Consider the following 18,802-nt stretch of genomic DNA (forward strand, 5'->3'; position numbering starts at 1 on the left):
CAGGCAGTGCCGATAGGAGTCAGGGGGCACAGGGGATTCGGGCCTGAGGGGTCAGCTGGCTGCTGCCAGGTGAGGCTGGACCCGCCCCCGGGGCATGGAGCCAGCCTGGAGGGGGGCCAGGGCTCTGGTTTAGATTAATTAAAAGACCTCTTGGGCTTCCCTGGTGGCGCAGTGGTTGAGAGTCCGTCTGCCAATGCAGAGGACACGGGTTTGTGCCCCGGTCCGGGAAGATCCCACATGCCGCGGAGCGGCTGGGCCCGTGAGCCATGGCCGCTGAGCCTGCGCGTCCGGAGCCTGTGCTCCGCAATGGGAGAGGCCACAACAGTGAGAGGCCTGCGTAACGCAAAAAAAAAAAAAAAAAAAAACCTCTTAACTCTGGGCAGTCCCACCGGGGCCGGAGTGCCTGGAGAGCATTTAAATGTCAACATAAATATCACAATGACCTGAGTCCCTCCTGATACTTAGTGTCTAGATTCCCAAGATGTCCCTTGTATTACAACGTGGGACAGTCTCTCACTATGAAACATGTCCGACCCCAAATACCTATTGAGAAAAGCTAGCAGATGGTAGCATCCCCTGCCCCAGCTCTGGCCTTCCACAGGAAGGGCAAGGTCAGCTGAGCACCCTTCTCCCACCTCCCCTCCCCAGATGCCCTCCCGAGGCCCACTCAGGGTTGCTCCCAGGATCCAGGCCTGGAGTCCCCTTTCCAGCCCTCCCTGGTCCCTGTCTCTCCACTCCCAGATCTGGCCAAGCAGGCCCCCAGGCTGTGGGGCCCCAAGCTTTTCCCCAACAGCGTCGGGAAAGCCTGGGGCAGGTTTTGGGGGGGCGGGGTGAGTGCTTCTCCAGCTCAGGGCCACATCTGGGCCTCTGTCCCTGACCTTTGTCTACCAACTCTTAACTAACCCGAGTCCCAGGCAGCCCAGCACCTCAAGAAAGCCTCCGACGGTCCACAGGGTCGGGCTGGTGTCTGCGCTGTCCTGCCCTCCTCCACCACAGCCAGTTTATGGAGCACACTCAGGCCCACCGTCTCATCCTCGTTCCCAGCCGGGGGCATCAGCGGCCCCGTTTTCTGGCTGAGGAAGCTGAGGCCTCACCCCAGGTACATCCAGAGCCAGGGCTGGGCCCAGACCCCCCATTCCTTGCATTTCCTGCTGTTCTGCCATCAAAAGGGTCGGCCTGGAGGAGCCAGAGCCAGGCTGCTCACCGTCCCTCCCCCTGCCCTGGCCTGAAGAGGATGGCTGGTGTGGGAGAGGGTCCAGGAGGACTTCATTAGCCAGTGCCTGCTTGTGGCACGTTGGGGGGGCCTGAGCCCGCCGTCGGTGGGGAGACATGCTTGGCCTGCCTGGGTAATTACATCTCAACATTTCATTTTGCTTGTCAGTTTCCACTTCCTGGGGATGTGGGCTCCTAAATATTTCATCCCAGCCTGCAGCTGCCTGTTCCTTTCTGGCCAAACCGCAGGTCCGGCTGCCGACCCCGAGCTCTGGCCCCTCCCTGCCCAACTGAGCCTCGCTTCCTGTTCTGGGCTGGAGCTGGCCAGAGGTCATCTTCTCCATGCCCCTACCCCACACGGAGGTCTCTACCACCAGCGCAGCGCTGTCTTCTCTTCCCAAGGGATCTGGGGTGAAGAGGCCAGACAGACAACATTGCCAGGAATTAGGCTCAGTTCAACCAACATTGATTGAGCACCTCTTGTATGCCTGAGACTCTGATGTAAACCAGGGAGTTAGGAAAGAGAAAGATACAGTCAAGAAAGAAAGCCCCTTGAAGGGGCTTATGGGCTAATGGAGGAAAGGGACAACAGTGTTATAACAGCAAACACTTATTGAGTACTTATGTGCCAGGCACTGTTACATGTATTAACTCACTTATTCTTCATGCTTTGTTATGAGGAGACAAGGCCCAGAGAGGTGAGTAACTTGTCCAGAGTCACACAGCTAAGAAGTGGCAGAGCCAGGATCTGAACTCAGGCAACCTGGCTCCAGCCTTCATGCCCTGAAGCATGAGAGTCACAAACCGACAGTCTAGGCAGAGGATGGCGGGTGCCAGCAGAGAGGGGTGAGGTGAGAGCCGGGCTGGGCAGTGATGAGTCCCCACCCTGGGATGTTTTGTGGGGGAGGAGGTGCAGAAACTGAGCCCCGAGGTGGGGTTGGGCAGGTGGGGAAGCTGGAGGGGTATTTCTGGCAGAGGGACCAGCAAAAGCTCCAGGGTGGGAAAATTTGAGTTGCGTTGGAGAAAGTGGTCTTGCTGTAGAGCGTGGAGTGAGGCTGAGGAAGGGGCTGAAAAGCCGCTGTGTGATCTCAGCCCCTAGGTGTGTCACTGGAGCTGGGCTGTCTTGTCCTGAAAGGGGTTTTTCAGCAGAGGACTCTGAGCTGACACTCAGCAGTCCTGTTTCTGGCTGCTGGCTGGCCTGACTTGTGTGTGAGCCTTGGGCAGACTCCTTTCCCTCTCTGAACAAAATCTGAGGAATGGGCGGGATTCCCTCAGTAGAAGAATGCCCGGTATGGCCACTGAGAGTGGGGGGAGGTGGGCCTGGGGGGAAGGGGTCTCCTGGGGGCCCTTGGGGTGGAGGTGGGCCAGAAATCAGTCTCAGGGCCCCTCCCCGCTCAGTCCCCTCCTGCCACCACCTGCCTCCAAACACCTCTGCTTCCTTCTCTCTCTCTCTCTCTCTCTCTCTCCCCTTTTTTCTGCTTTTCTTGCTTCAAAGGTGTTTTACCTAAATGGGTTTGTGTTAAGATATTAGGTCGATCACTCAGCAAATTTCCCTCTGCTCAGAGCTGAGCACCATGAATAATGCAGCTCGGAGCAGCTTAGCGGCCTCCCAGCGAGGGGACAGCAGCACTCAGCTCAGGGGCTCTGAGCCCCACAGCTGCCCTGGCTGGTCCCCCACAGCCTGCCTCCTCCCCCTCCCCAAAATATCCCCCCAGGGGCCAGGCCTGTCCACAGGTGATCCCTTTAATCCTCACAACACCCCTGCCACGTCTGGGGAGTGGCGAGAATGCCCTCCCATTTTTCAGATGCAGATGTGGAGGTTCAGAGAGGTTGGGTGACTTGGCTCTTATCAAGTAAGGGATTGAGGTGGGATGAGGGCCCCATCTGTGCCCAGCCTCGGCCTCCTGTGTCACAGCAGGCCAGCTCTCTGATGCCTGTGCCCCCCGTACCTGCAGGTCCAGCCCGATTCTCTATGGGGGCAGGAGGGTGTGAGTGGACGGCCTGGTTTCAGAGGAAAGTTGAGGACTTTGCCCTGATGGGGGCACTGAGGCTCCTCAGTAAATAGTTGTACCCCTCCACCCAGTCACCACCCCATCCCCGTTAGCACCCCCCAGCCGGACTCCCCTGCACCAGTAGCAAAGGAGAGGTGTTGATGGTACTAAGGTGTGGCCAGGCTGGCTGGTGGAGATGTGGACAGCTGACTTGTGTGCCTGGGTCTGCGGCTGTGTGGCTGTGTGGAGGGTGTGACTTTGGCAGGCTGGGCGTGGTGAGTGTGGCTGCGTGGGGCGGTGTGGTTAGTGTGTGAGCCTGTGTGGCTGTGAGATTGTGTGAGGTTGTAGTGATGTGTGGTATGTGATTGTGTGAGGGTGTGTGTCACCATGTGTGTGTGGTGGGGCGGGGCTGGGAGTGATGCAGGGGTGGGGAGATGAGCTGAGTGTGTTCGGGAAAGAAAGGATGTGTGTCCTGCCTTGGATAGACCCTGGGCCTCTAGGCTAAGGCCCCAGGTTCTGCCCAGCACTCTGTCCCTGGGGACATCTCTCAGTTTCAGCTGGTGTTTCTGGTCCCCAGAGCATCTCTCACCAGCCCTGGGTCCTGACCCAAGCTGGGTGATGAGGTCCCTGCCCCCCTGCCTCAGCAGCCCTCACCCCCACTAGGACTTGCTCCCCAGCGGCTTTGGCTCCAGGAGGCCAACCCAGGCCTTCACAAACACCATCGCATTTGACCCTCACTCCAGCCCCACTGGGCTTTTTTCCCATTTTACTGATGCTCAGAGAGGCTAAGTAACTTGTCCAAAGTCACACAGCCAGGAAGCAGTGGAGCAGGCATCTTCCCCTCTGTCTCAGACTGGAGGGGAGGGGAAAGCCAGCAGGTGCAGTATCCACGCTTTGCACAAACCTTTGATGGGGTATATCACCTGCCAGGTGGGAAACCGGAGTGACTGTTTCCGCCTCATTGTCCCTTGGTACCTGGGTCTTCCTGGCTCCAGCCAGGTCTCTCACAGTGGGCCCACCGTGTCCACAGGGCTGGAGTCGCCCTGCCCTCATGCCCTTCTCTACTGGCCCAGCTATCTTCGGCTCTGGGCCCTTGGGGCCCGGCCAGTTTGCATGGCTATCTTATACTTCTCCACTTGTTCTTTTGCATGTGCATTTCTTGAGCGCTTATAGCAAGGAATTTGCATCTAGGTGGAGAAGTAAATTCCCCACAGAAGGCAGGACTGAGAGAGAGGTCCTGGTGTGCATGACGCCCAGCACCATGTGTACTTGGAGCTCACCAGTGTGTCCTGCAGGCGCTGTGCATGGATAACCTTTGCAGCCCAGAGCCTGGCACAAAGTGGGTGCCCAGAGCCTGTGCATGCAGACATTCGGGCACTCCGTGTGACCAGGTGGTGGCTCAGAGGGGAGGTCATAGTGGGCTTTGGGGGTCAGGGAGGTTCCTGAAGGAAGTGGGAAGGTTTGAGCAGGTGGCTACCTCAGATTCCTACAGAGCCTCTGCCCCTCTGCCCATGCCAGTGGCTCCTGCCCCGCCAGCCCTCCCATCCCTGTCAGTCGGGCACTCAGTGACTCATTCAACCGGCAAGCGTGGGTCACTGCCTGACCCGAGCAGGCACAGCATGTGTGCTGGGCCCCATGAGGGATGGGGTGGAGAGACAGACACAGAGGAGAAACTGGGGCCCAGCAAGGGAAGGACTGGCCGAGGGAACAGCCTCTGCTAAGGCCTGTTGGGGCAGCAGATGTGGTCGGATGGTGGATTTTTGTAGGGACCAGACCTGAGGAGGAGATGTGGCCTTGAATGTCACACACACACACACACACACACGGGTGGGGAACCACCAAGGGTTGCAGGCCGGGAGCCATGTGTCAGAGGGATTTGTGCTTTAGAAAGAGGATGGAGTGGACGCTGGAGGCTGGAGAGTCGGGCCGGGAGTGGAGCAGACAGAGGGATGGTGGCCGTGAACCAGGCTTGAGCTGCCTCCCGGAGAGCCCTCAAGCCATCTGTGGAGCCAGAGCCAGCCAGAGTGCGGGTCCACTCCTCGCTGTGCCCCCCAGCCCCGCTCACCCCGGACAGCCACAGGTTAGGGGGCATTCACTCGGGCCTGGGTGCCTTCCTGACCTCAGACGCCCTTTTAGCCACAGCTCTACTGCCTGGAATCTGCCATATGGCTCCATTTACTTAGACAAGGACTTCCTTCCTGGTTGAAAACAAAAGTAACACCATGTTAGTCACGGAGCCCTCTGAGTAACTCCCTTTCCTGAGAGAAGGTTTGGAGTGGGAGGGAAAGAAGGGAGGACCAGGGAGAAAGACCTCTGTGTGTGAGTGTGTGTGAGAGGCAGGAACGTAGCGGAGCCTGGGGGACCCCCTTGGGTTGTTAACAATCCCCACTTTCTCTCCATGTTGCAATTTGCTGCCTTCACATTTTGCCATAATGTAGATTTTTCCACTTGATTTCCTAGGATTTGTCTTTCATTGTTTTTCTCCCATTTTAAATTTAAAAAGACAAAAAAAAAAAAAAAAAAAAGAAAGAAAGAAAAAGAAAAGGGAAAGAGAGAGAGGAGAAGAGTCCAGTCTTGCTGGTCTCCTGCACTGTTTGTCTGCAGGGAAATTGCTCGACGCTCTGGAGGAGGATTTTCTCCCCCCTGGTCTGGAGCCCAGAGCCCGGGCTGCTGCTTGGGACGAGGGAACAGCCTGGGTTGCAGAATGTGGTCCCAGGGCCCTGGGTGTTAGAGCAAGAGGGCTTTGGAACTATGGACACAGTGCCCTGTCTGGGTCACCTTGCTGCCCACTGCCTGCGGGCTGGCTGCTTAGCTGCTTCCTGGCGAGGGTAGGTCTCTTGGTGAGTGAGAGAATGAAGGATGGGGGAACAAGAGGATTCCCAAGCCTGGAGGATGTGGCTGAGGGCTCTGGGAAGGCACAGGGGAGCCCAGGTCCCCAATTGCCCCCTATCTGGGGTGAGCTTGGGCAGAAGCGGGCTGCTCCAGGAGGAGGCTTTTTCTTTTTGCCTGCTCTGGGCCACCGGGCTAGGCTCAGCCCACAAGTTGGCGTGTCATGAAGGCAGGGGGTCTGGGGGCTGCTTGGAGCGAGTGGGGAGGACTTATTTAGATGGGTGGAGTGGAGAGAGCCGTCCCGTGGGAGACAGGGAGGTGCCAAGAGAAGAAGGAAGCTGAGCACAGGTGCAGTGATCCTACTTGGTGTAACCCGAGTCCACCAGGACATTAGGGAGACACCTCAGGCGGGAAACTGGGCTGATGACCAACCCCCCGCTGCTCCCCTGCCCCCCCGCCCCCCCCCCCGCTGAGTCCTTAGTGCCTGCAGGTCTCCGTGGCCCTGCCCTCAAATAAGCCCCTGGGTCATCTGTGCTGATGGAGGGAGCCACGTGTGGACAATCCCACGCAGCGAAGCGTAGAAAAACGAGGGCATTTCAGCAGCGATCTCTCACCTGCAGGTGGAATTTACAAGTCCAAAGTGTCTTCAATTCCTGGCTCTCAGGCCAGGCAGTAGCTCCTAGAAAAAAGTCTGAGTAGAGTCCACATCTGCTGCTGCCACTGCGTGGCCCGGCCTCCCTGCCCCCTAGGATGCGGCCCCCAGCCTCCCTCCATCCCTTCACTCCACTTGTTTCCTCCTCTGCCCTGCAATGAGAGCTGTATGGGAGGAGGGGCTCTGTCCTCCTCATGGCTGCATCCCAGCATCTAAACGGTGCTCAGTAAACACTTGTTGACTCAGTGAAGGAAAAGCAGCGGTAGCACACAGGACAGGGTGTGTTGTTGGATGGCTGGTGTCTGGGGAAGCATGCGGTGGGCCTGGCACCCAGGGGGCCTTCCCCACCACCAGTGTGGCCAGCATTGCTGTCTCCTGAGTCCCTCCTGGGGCTGGTCGCTCTCTCTTCCTGTCTTGCTTCCCAACTAGACTGAGCTCCCAAGGAAGGGGTTTTACTTGCTATTGTTTTTCTTTTCTTTTAAATTTTATTTACTTATCTATCTATTTATTTATTTATTTTTGGCTGTGTTGGGTCTTTGTTGCTGCGCGCGGGCTTTCTCTAGTTGCGGCGAGTGGGGGCTACTCTTCGTTGCGGTGCACGGGCTTCTCATTGCAGTGGCTTCTCTTGTTGCGGAGCACGAGCTCTAGGTGCACGGGCTTCAGTAGCTGTGGCACGCAGGCTCAGTAGTTGTGGCTCGTGGGCTCTAGAGCGCAGGCTCAGTAGTTGTGGCGCACAGGCTTAGTTGCTCTGCGGCACGTGGGATCTTCCTGGACCAGGGCTCAAACCCGTGTCCCCTGCACTGGCAGGCGGATTCTTAACCACTGTGCCACTAGGGCAGTCCCTACTTGCTATTGTTTCTTAAGGACCAAATGTGCCAGGAACTGAGCAGGACACTTCTTGAATGAATGAATGAATGAATGAACGAATGAACAAACACACAGAGCCGGCCCTGCCCTTGGGGAGTGCAGCTGGAGGCAGACACTGACCCAGATATATTGGCTGGACCCAGAGAACATCGGGAAAGGTCACCAGACTGCAAATGGAAAGGGCGCAGGGACCACAAAATGCAAGAGGAAACCCATATCAAGTTTCACTAGTGGAGTCTCCATGTCACGTTCAAGTCAGTGCAGGTGCCTGGAGCCTGGGGGAGGTGCAGGGTTCCAGTGCCAGGGAGGGCTGGCCAGGAAAGAGCCTGTCCTCGGGGGGAGGTAGGATTTCGGGAGCCAGATGGCCGGCAGGAGGAGGGCAGCCCCAGGTGGGCTCCCCATGTGCTTCCTCTCCAGTGTCCTGTGGATTCTACCAAGCCGGGAGTGGCCGAGTGACGCCGTGTCACGGATGCACAGAGAGGCTCAGGGCAGCGCACACAGGGACTGAATGCCTTCACTGTCACTCGTGTCCGAAAGTTTGGTCTGGCCTGGGTTCTGGGGTCCACATTTACCAAGCATTTACATCTTTACATCTTGTATTTGCTTCTGATTTCTTTTTTCAAGAAATAAAATGGGGATTGCCTGGAAGCCCTTTCACGGAGCCCTCAGTCTTGTTCTATCCCTGCCTCCCTTGAGGTACCCTCTACCCACGACTCTGAAGGGGATGAGTTCCCTTCTTGTCCCCGTTTAGTCATTCAACAAGCATTTATGGAGCACCTAATGTGTGCCAGGCACTGGGAGATCGCAGTGCATACAATAGAACAAATCTGCCTTCATGCAGCTTTTGCTCGTATGTATGTGTGTGTCCATATAGAATAAATCTTACTATATGTGGCTTTTAATTTCTACATAAATGGGACAGATTGTGCTGTACTTTGCTTTATCAGCCAACTTTATGTTTTCAGGGTTTTGTCGTGCTGATACATGAGAGCTGTTTTATGAATCTTAGCTACATAATATTCCATTGTGCAAACACACCACGGATTAGCCATTCTTCTGTTGTAAAATATTTAAGTGGTTTCCATTTTTTTGCTGTTTCGAACAGCGCCACAGTGACCGTCTTTGGGCACGTTCCCTTGCACCCGTGTGTGACTTTCTCTGGGAAGGATGTGGAGGTGGACACACTGGCCTGTAGGATTCTAGACCCCCTGGTGCAGTCTGCTCTCAGTCTCCTTGTTCCCAGAGCACTTGGGCCAGGAGCTCTCCAAGGTTCCTACTGCCCCCAGGCACTCGGAGGCTCCTGGCAAGTGCTTGTGGCTTCCTGCCCCCCCCCGGCCCTGCACGGAGGCACTGGCTGGGCGGATGGTGGAGCTTGCAGCTGGCATGTGGCAACTGGGCTGGGGCTGTGTGTGGGGTGAGGGGCTTGCCAAGAGTGACCCAGGAAGGCCTAGGGGAGCCACGGGGAACGCCAGACTCCTTCATGCCCCCTTTCTTATAATCCTGTTCCTGGAGCCTGGGACAGGTGGAGTGTTCCAGCTTCTGTGCAGAGATAGGGCATGGGCTCGTTCCTTGTTGCTTGGGTTTAATTTGATTATATTTGCTCTCAGTATGGACTCATGGATTTTTTTTTTTAATCCAAAGAGAGAGTCCGTGTGGTAAAGGAGGAGGGGTGCAAAGAAGTGCCCCCGCCCTGGTGGAGAGGTTTGAAGAGGGCGTCCCAGGGGAGTGCTAGTCATGGTGCTGCAGAGGCAGGGGCTGGACATGGGAGGGCTGGCGGGCTTAGCATGAGACTTGGGATCTTCCCAGGGGTGGGGAGGGGCTGCAGGAGATGGGGGTTAACAGAGACCCAGCGACTGGGGCCTTCCCTTTCTCTGCCGGAGGGAGGCTCCGGACACACACCTGGATTACAGGCCCACTGACCGGCCATGTGACCTCCGTCAGTCTACTTATCACCTCCGAGCCTCAGTTTCCACATCTGTAAGATGGGGCCATTAGCCTGAACTGTGGTCACCTAATTCTTCTTTCACCAGCAAAACGAAGCCTGCAAGATATACCCTGGCGTGTCAGGTGGGGCCATCCTATGGAACTTCTTAGGGGAGCATTGCCCAGAAATATGACTTAATCTAAAAGTTTCTCCCTCCTTGAGAACAATTAACTCCTATTCTATGCCTGCCTCCCCTCTGCCCCTTGGCCCCCTCCTCCCTCCTGGAGCCAGGTGGCACATCCTAACCCCTCAGCCAGCCTCCCCCTCTTGTCCATCTGTCTCCCCAGATGGGGGGGGGGGTGGAAATGTAGCAATTGGCCCAATTTCTAACTGGAAAGGAACCATATGGAGGGTTTACCTGGGAGCTGAGTGTCTGCCCGGCCGCTGTTAGGGCAGAGCCAGCGCTGTGGGCAGCAGACTGGCTCCCCAGGCTCTCTCTGTGAGCCGGGACCGGAGGGGCCCCGTCCTGCCCCCAAACCCACCCTCCTTCTCTCCTTCTCTCCCTCCCCCATGAGCTCCTGGTAGACCTGCTTTTCTCCTGTGCTTGGGGCTTCTTTGGGTGTCTTAGGAGGTCTTGAGGAGCTTGGTCTGCACGGAAGTGGCAGAAAGTAAGGGAAGTGGGTGCTGGTCAGGGCAGGGGGCAGAGGGCCATGGTTGCCTTGCCTGGTGCAGAGAACCAGGGGGTCTACTTTCCTGGCAATGTGAGAATGTGTCTGTGTCGTGTGGCTCCAGGCCTTGCAGGTGCCTGGCACAGAGCAGCCCCCATTCTAGTGTGAGTACGTTGTTCTCCCAGAATGCCCCACGCCCCGGCTGCTTGCGCCTCCTCCTGCTAAGACTCAGCTCAGGGTCACCGCCCTTGGGCAGCCTTCCCTGGTTGCCACCTACGCCCAGGAGTAGAGGGCCCTCCTTGGGTGGAGCTGGGTGCTGGCACCTTTCCCCGGGGGGCAGGTGGGTGTGTTACCTCTCCCTGTGCTGGGAGCCCCTTGCAGTCAGTCCTCCATGCAGAGGTGCGTGGAGTCTGCGCAGAAGGCTCAGGTGACCCCGGCCTGGACTGAGAAGCCATTCAAAGGCTCGGGGGTGCCCAGGGGTGACAGCCAGGTGCCCAGCCAAGGTGGATAGTTTGGCTGGGCCCTAAAGGGCTCCTGTGTGAGGTGGAGCTGGGCTGAGACCCTTGAGTGGGACCCAGAGGAAGGTAATGGTCTCAGATAAAGGATCTGCTTTCATCAAGAGTAATCCCTCATATTTTTCCATCAGCTGAGCCCTGACTCTGCCACCTGGGGTCCTGGGGGGGTCTTACTCCCTGGAGGCCCCCCATTCTGTACCTCAGTAGGGCAGGGAATTGTGTGGCTTTGGGTAAACCACTTCTCTTTTCTGAGCCTCAGTTTCCTCACCTGTCAAATGCAGTTGATAGAAACAGTGGTCCACAGTGCTTTTGTAGCAGGAGATGAGGGGAGATTGAAATACACACATGATACCTGTCCCCCGCCAGCACTGGAGAGACACGTCTGAGGCTGGGGACTGGCTGGGTGAAGTGGAAAGTGCTCCCAGGGTTTCTGTGAGCCACATGGCCTGGCTGTGAATTCCGGGGTGTGTGTTGACTGAATCCTGGCTCCTGCAGACTTGGGGGCTGGCCATCTCGCAGAGGCATGAGCTTGAGAGGCAGGTAGGCCCTGGGTCCCCTTCCCCAGGACCCAGCCAGGTAGGTGGTGGCCCAGAGAAGAAGGAGTGACAGGAGGGCCCCTAAAGACCTTCTGACCCCAGTCAGAGCTCTTCCAGTCCTTCCACCCCAAGCACTCCGGTTAGAATGACCTTCCGGGGCTCTCCTGAGCTCCCTGCTAGGAATCTGATCACAAATAAGATGGGCGGGGCCTCGAGCATCAAGGCTCCCTGCCAGGCCAGGGTGGGAGCTGGAGAGACTTACACACTGAGTGGCCTGTGGGTTCGTGGAAGGGAACCTGGGAAGACCTGGATGAGGACTGTAGCTGGGTTTGCAGCATTGCTGCCCAGGATGTGTGGGCACGAGTCAGCAGCCATGCGCACTGCTCTTACCAAGGGGCCTGTTGATGAGCATGGGGCCCGGGGACAAGAGCCCTGGTTGGTGTGTGTGGATGTGGGTGCCAGAGGCACTAATGGCCCAGGGTGGGCAGTTTGCTCTCGTTCTCAGATTTACTCCTCCAAAAAACCTTATGAGGTGGTTACATTGAAAAGAACCAATGTTTACTGAGCACTTACTATGTGCCAGATATTATTGTATTTATATGCATGAACACACTTAGCTTTATAACAACTCTATGAAATAGGTAGTATCATTATCTTCACTTTATAGATGATGTATTTGAGGCACAGAGAGGTTCAGTAACCAGCCCGAGATCACACAGCAGTAAGTAGCAGAGCTGAGATTTGAACCCAGGCAGTCTAGCTTTAAGCACAATGCTGCATTGCCTCTTGCTAACAACCTATTTTATTTATGAAAACTGAGGCACAGAGAACCTAAGTGACATGTCCAGGGTCACCACGCTTGTGAGTTGTGGAGCCGAAATTCCCCCGGTGGCTATTCTGACTGCATAGCCCGTGCCCAGAGATGGGGACCTGGGAGCTAAGAGTCAGGCTACAGGGCCGTGAGCAGCCCCCAGGAGTGTGGGTTAGGGGAGAGACTCTGTCCGCCCCAGGCTGACTGGTACCCTTCTTGCAGGGGGTGTGTGCATTGCCCAGTCGGTCAAGATACCACGGGAACCCAAGCCTGGGGAGTTCGACAAGATCATCCGGCGCCTCCTGGAGACCTCGAACGCCAGGGCGGTCATCATCTTTGCCAATGAGGATGATATCAGGTGAGGGCAGGTGGGGCTTGGGGCGGGGCTTGGGAGCTGGGGATCCCTGCTGGAGACCTTCCTAGGCAAGCCTGACCCACCCTGGGGTCCAGAGAGATGGGGTGGGCCAGCGAGTGGGTGGTGGGGAGACCCTTCTGGCTGGGGCACAGGCTACTGCTAATGGGCTCCCCTTCCCCTCGCTGTTTCCTGCATCCATTCTACCAACTGGGGATGGTAAGCAGGTACCTTTACAGAGGGGCTAAGGCCATGGGCTTGGGGTCAGAGCACCTAGGTTCCTCGCCTGCTCTCCTTCCTACTAGCTATGTGACCTCAGGCAAGTTTCTCAACCTCTCAGGGCTTCTATTCTGCTTTAAAAAAAAAAAAAAGAGAAGCTAATTATGCTTGCTTGATGGTGTTGCTTGAGTATTGAATGCAGGAACGTGCATAAGGGGCTTAGAGCAGAGGCTGGCAAGGTTGGCCACCTCTCAGCCCCTCCCTCCTTCCTTCGGTGACCTCAGAGTAGTGGGAGGAGGCCTGGGCCGAGGTTTTAGTCCTGATTTGGGCACACACTCACTGTGGGCAGTATTGTCCCCTCCCTGGTCCTCAGTCTCCACATCTGCAGATTGGGGGCAGGTGGACTCCGGGTGCCGGAACCATGCAGTGCAGAAACCCTGGACCACCCCACCTCTCTGCACATCTGCCCCTGGGTCCTGAGTCGCAGGTCAGAAACTTAGGCCCTTAGAAGATGACCCCTGAGCACCCCTCCTAACCCACTTCCCTTCTTCCTGCCTTTTCTCTCACTACTACTCCTCCGAGACTGTATGTTAGGGCCAAGAGGGGCTGGCCTCCTTGATTCCCTAGTCTCAGTGGGAGACACAGCCCCTGCTCAGAATCTGACTGGCAGAGGAGATGTGGTTCTCCCCAGGTCTCCTCCCTCAGATAGTTGGCCTGAGCTTTCAGAGCCCGCTGTGCCCTCCAGTCGACCTGCCCACCTGCCTAGCCCAGCCTGCCCGGTCTGCCCCCCGTGCATCCCCCTCCCCATTGCTAACCAGCATCTTTTCTGGGTCGCATTCTTTCCAGCACTCTTTCCCACTTGTGAAGACCCCATCCTGGACTCCTGAGTTTCAGCAAAACAGATATCCCCCCAGGAGACATTGTCGGGTCCCTGGAGGGGTGGAGGGGGGAGTTTGGGAAAGTCATTAAGGCCTCAAAAGCCACAAGGACCAGCTCTAATAGGTGTTTCTCAGGCCTCGAAGGACCAGGGCGTGGGAGTCCTCAGGATCCATCTGGCACCTCCAAGCTGAAAACAGAGGCTGCTCCTGACCCCCTCAAAGCTTTCAGGTCCCCTAAATTCCTATTGCCACAGGTCCGCTGGCAACGGGGGCAGGAGGGGCTCCTTCTGAGCTCTTTCCCTCCCTGCAGTCACCAGTCACTGCCCCCCTGCCCCCACTCCCACCCCAGAGCCCAGCACTACTTGGGTCCCACTGCGCCCCGGGACGCACCCCACTCCAGGCCTCCCTTGCGGCTCTGATGGACCCACACGCGGGGAGGGGAGGATGAAGGTGCCACGTGTCCCAGAGAAGAGGCCCCTGGGAGAGAGAGGGAAGGGCCTGAGACTGACTCCCTGAGCAGCTGTGGGGGGTGGGGGGGTGTGATGGAGTGGGGCGCATTTCTGGAAATCCACAGGCATTTCAGAAGCAAACAGAAGTAAAAATAAACCCAGGTGACTTTACAGAGATGGAGTCTTGGCAGCTCTGGTCATGTCTGGCCGGCCGGATGCAGGCGGGTATTAATAGGTATTAATAGCCTCACCTACAATTACTGGGCCCTGCCTGGGCTGCGGTAGCTTTGGGGGTCTGGAAATGTCCATCAGGAGACGATGGAGGCGGGCAGGTGTGGGCCCCGGGGCTGGGAAACATGTCTCTCCCTGGCAGCCCCAGGCGGTCCTGCCCCAGCTGGCCACCTCCTGCACAGGCGCAGCAGCCACCCCAAGCCCCGGAGTCTGTCCTGGCTTGTCCATGGGAAGGGCCTGGACAGTTTCTAGTATCCTGGCCTCTCGCTGTGTGATCTCGAGCAAGTTGCTTGCTCCAGTCTCTCCCCGTGGAAGGAGGTGCGTTGCGAGAATTCTGCCCAGTCCCTCCTATTTTTCTCCTCCTAGGTGTCTCTGAGGGGCCACTTAGTTCAAGCATCCATTAAGCACTGACTGAAAGCCTCCTGTGGGCTGGGCCCTGTGCTGGGCTCCAGGGCCCCTGACTTGACTAGGACCACTGTCACTGTGGGCCTGCGGAGGGGTGAGGCCCTGGCTGCCCGCACCCTTTCATCCATCCAGGAGGGTGTGGGGAGCAGCTCTTTGAAGCACCTGGACTTTTGGCACAGAAGGAGGTGGCATGCAGAGGGGGAAGGGTGTAGTGGGGTGTGTGTGTGAGAGAGACAGTGGATATAAATGTGAGAAAGGGCCAAGGGATGTGGGTCTGGGCTTAGGACCAGGGTGGCATGTACCTGAGAGGACAGAGCCTGGGCAGATGTGGTTCTGGGGACCTGAGTCAGACAGGTCCAAACTGAGGGAAACAGCTGTGGTCTTTGCAGGGACTGAGGTAGCCCCAGGGGACAGGAGTGGGTCTGGGAAACAGACAGGGGCTAGGGCTACCGTATCGGTGAGAGGGGAAGCCGTGGGCCTACAGGCAGGCATGGGCCAGGGCAGCAGGGAACTGTGAGCCTGCGGGTATGACACGGGTACTGGGGCGGCTATGGGCCCTGGGCTCATGTGGCTCAGGATGGGGGATCCAGGCACAGGCTGGGAGGGAGACAGGTGTGGGCCTCGGGGAAGGGGGTCAGCCAAGGGCAGGTGTGGCCAGGGTGGCGGCAGCCGCGCGGACAGACACGGCTGGGTTGGGCTGGGCTGGTGCGTGTTCCCACAGGCGTGTGCTGGAGGCGGCCCGGAAGGCCAACCAGACCGGCCACTTCTTCTGGATGGGCTCGGACAGCTGGGGCTCCAAGATCGCCCCTGTGCTGCACCTGGAGGAGGTGGCCGAGGGTGCCGTCACTGTCCTCCCCAAGAGGATGTCCGTGCGAGGTAGGCCCGGCAGCCCGGACGGCACGCCCGCCGCCCTCACCCGGCACCATCCACCACCGCTGTCAGTGTCACCCCGATGGCTCCTTCTTATCGGCGCTCCATGCCCTTCCTCTCCCGCTCCTCGTCTCCCTCCATCCTGCCTTTCCTCTTCCTTGGCTCACAGCTTCTTTGTGCTCGGGTTCTGGGATAGGTAGCCTTTCTGGCCACACTTAACCCAGCAGGATTCAAATCCAGATTCAGGACCTTTCTTCCTCCCGTCTCAGATATTTGTGGGTGTGGGAGATGGTGGCAAGTATAGGAGGCTCATTTATCAAGGACTCTCCTTCATCCCTATATACTCTCATCCCTTCTTGCATCTGGGATAGAAGAGGTGAGATCCCTGCCCTGCCTGGAGCGCATCCTCTGCCAGAACGGGCCGGGCACTGCCAGCAAGCTACAAGAAGAGCATGCCATGCCAGGGGGCAGGGGCCTCCCTGCAGAGCCCGCCTGGGTCTGGCGGGCCCTGGGTGTGGGGGCAGGCGTTGCGCCTGCCCTGCCCGGCATCCCTTCCTCTTGGGGCAGAACCCAGTCACCCTGGGCAGGAACAGATTGCTCTGGCCAGAACCTTGCTGTGCGTGAGGTGTGAAGTTCCTATTAATGGCTCAGTTTGGCAGGGACCTCACTGTCCTCCCCATGGGGGAGGCAGGCTCCCAGGGCCTTCTCCCCTGCTCTTGCTCTGGTCAATAGAATCCAGCATTGATGGAGGTGGAAAGGCCTGCAGACATCTGCTTCCACCAAACCTTCCAAGAGACCAAGGCCTGAGCAGGGGAGGGATGTGGGTCACACCGCCATGTCCTCTACTCACCCTGAGGCAGAGGGAGCATAGGCCGCAGAAGTTTCCACACCTCCCCTCTCAGCCTCAAGCCATAATAAACACAAAATAACAATAACTATGGCTCTTGATACCTGCAAACACCAGGCCCCTTACAGACATCTCATTCAATCTTCCCTGCAACCTCAAAAGAAACTTTTATCCACATTTAGTGGGTGAATACATTTAAGGATCAGAGAGATTTAGTGACATGTAGTGGCAGTAAGTGACACATACTTGCTATTAAGTGGCAGAACTGGGATCTGAACCCTGGACTTGCCAGGGAAATCCCTTTTTTCTTTCTTTTTTGTGGTACGCGGGCCTCTCACTGTTGTGGCCTCTCCCATTGCGAGCACAGGCTCCGGACGCGCAGGCTCAGTGGCCATGGCTCACGGGCCCAGCCGCTCTGCGGCACGTGGGATCTTCCCGGACCAGGGCACGAACCCGCGTCCCCTGCATCGGCAGGCGGACTCTCAACCACTGCGCCACCAGGGAAGCCCCCCTTTTTTCTCTGGGACATTAGAGGAGACTTTAGAGCAGTGGTTCTCACCTGGGGGTGATTTTGATCCCCAAGGGCCGTTTGGCAACGTTTGGAGACATTTTCGGTTGTCACGATTAGGGAGTGATGCTTCTGGCATCTAGTGGGTAGAGGCTGGGGATGTTGCTCAATATCCTGAAATGTACAGGACAGCCCCCTGCCGCTCCAGCCCCCCACCCCAGCAAAGAATGATCAGGCCTAGTGTCAGTGGGTCAAGGTTGAGAAACTCTGCTCTAAGGCCAGTCCCCCACCAGTGCCAGCACCTCCCTGACAGCTCCGACAGTCAGACAGCTGTGCCCATGACACAGAATGATCATGATATATAGAGAGGGGGCACTGGTAGGAGAGAGAAGGCGATATTCACTCACCAGCCTGCCTACCCTGGGATGGGGTTTTCTAGGCTTAGAGCAGAGTGGGTAAGCCCTTAGGAGCATTTGGAGAAGGAGGCTGCCTCTGTCAGTGATGGGGAAGTTCTGGACTTGAAGGAGGAAGATCCAGCCCCCCATCTTATCTGTGTGACCTGGGTCATTCCCTACACTCTCTGGTCCGGTCTCCTCTTCAGAACTAGAATGCTCAGGTACTCCCAGGATTGAGTGCCTGCCCCCCACCAGCCTCTCTGCTCTAATCTCTGGGCCCCCAAGTGACTCCTTCTCAAAGAGGCCCCGTATTACATTTTGGTGGTTAAGAAGCAGCAGAAACACCCTCATCCTGTACTTCTTCCATAAAGGAAGCAGTTGTAAGATTACACAGGCTCTCCCTGGAATTTAATACAGCTCTTTTCATTGTGAAGAAAATGAAATGGTCCACATTTTGTTTTTTCCGGCTGGGCCCTGGATCAGAGGATGTGCTCTTCCCTTCCGCCTCCCTCTGCCTGGGCCACATGAAAGCTGCGGGAAGCGGGAAGGGGAGGGGCGGGTGGGGAAGGGAGGCGTGAGGTCCTGACATCCTGGTTCCCTGTCAGGCTTCGACCGCTACTTCTCCAGCCGCACGCTGGACAACAACCGGCGCAACATCTGGTTTGCTGAGTTCTGGGAGGACAACTTCCATTGCAAGTTGAGCCGCCACGCGCTCAAGAAAGGCAGCCATGTCAAGAAGTGCACCAGTGAGCACGCGCGTGGTGGGGGGGCGTGGGACTGAGCCTCAGGGGGCGGGGCCAGGGTGGGCCCTGAGGGGGTGGGGCTATGGGGGAGAAGGCTGAGAGTGTCAAGCTGGGTGAGCGGTGGCTACGGGACACTGCCGCAGGGGTAGCAGTGTCCAGGGGCCCAGGCGGTGCTGCCTGGGGGTGGAGTTGGGGGCCAGAAGGGGCGGAGCCCTAAGGTGGTGGGGGCAGAAGGGGCGGGGCCAGGACTGACTCAAGGTCTGACACCAGGGCCTTGTCGGTGGGTGGGCTTAGGGTAGCTGAAACCTCGGTGATCTCTCAGACCATCAGCCGTAGGACGCTGCTGAGTAGGGGAAGGGGCTCCTGGGTCTGGGCAGAGGTGCCGTCTGGCTGCTCACCTTGGGCTTCATCTGGACGCCCCTATGGCAAGCCCACAGACCTGACTGACCCCAGCTGCCCTGTGAATCCTAACGCTCACCGGTCTGAGCACTTTACAGAAACCATCTCTAACCCCTCCAGGTTCCCACAGTCACTCAACAGACACCAGTTTGACTCCCACTCCCTGGCCCTTTTCTAAGCACCATGGATATAGCAGCGAATGAGAGCCGAAAAGCTCTTGGAGTTTTTATTTTAATGGGGAGACAGACAATAAACGAGATATGTAAGTAAACTATAGACTATGTCAGAAGGAAAAAGTGCAGTAGAAACAAAATAGATAAGAAAGAGGATGGCCTCCCTGCAAGGTAACACTTCAGCAGAGTCCTGAAAAGGACAGGGAATGAGCCACGGGAGGATGGGACGATGGGTCTATTTTACAGAATGGAAAACAGAGGCTCAGAGCAGGTAAGTAAAGGGACCTGAGTTCCCGCAGATGAAAGGTGGTGGAACAGGATATGGACC

At 57.2% G+C, this 18,802-nt stretch overlaps 1 protein-coding gene across 1 annotated transcript in view; it reads left to right on the forward strand.

Moving 5' to 3' along the window:
* GRM4 (glutamate metabotropic receptor 4) overlaps positions 1-18,802 on the forward strand; it is a 95,995-nt gene that overhangs the window by 48,495 nt on the left and 28,698 nt on the right. Inside the window, exons 3-6 of the mRNA XM_089919871.1 lie at positions 12,205-12,363; positions 14,587-14,675; positions 15,116-15,476; positions 17,754-17,905. Coding sequence (XP_089775997.1) covers positions 12,205-12,363; positions 14,587-14,675; positions 15,116-15,476; positions 17,754-17,905 — 761 coding nt within the window. The remainder of the gene's footprint in view (positions 1-12,204; positions 12,364-14,586; positions 14,676-15,115; positions 15,477-17,753; positions 17,906-18,802) is intronic.

The sequence above is a fragment of the Delphinapterus leucas genome, chromosome 10, assembly GCF_059928025.1.
Source record: "Delphinapterus leucas isolate spDelLeu-1000000601 "Yukka" chromosome 10, BTC_Dleu_Yukka2, whole genome shotgun sequence".
NCBI lineage: Eukaryota > Metazoa > Chordata > Mammalia > Artiodactyla > Monodontidae > Delphinapterus > Delphinapterus leucas.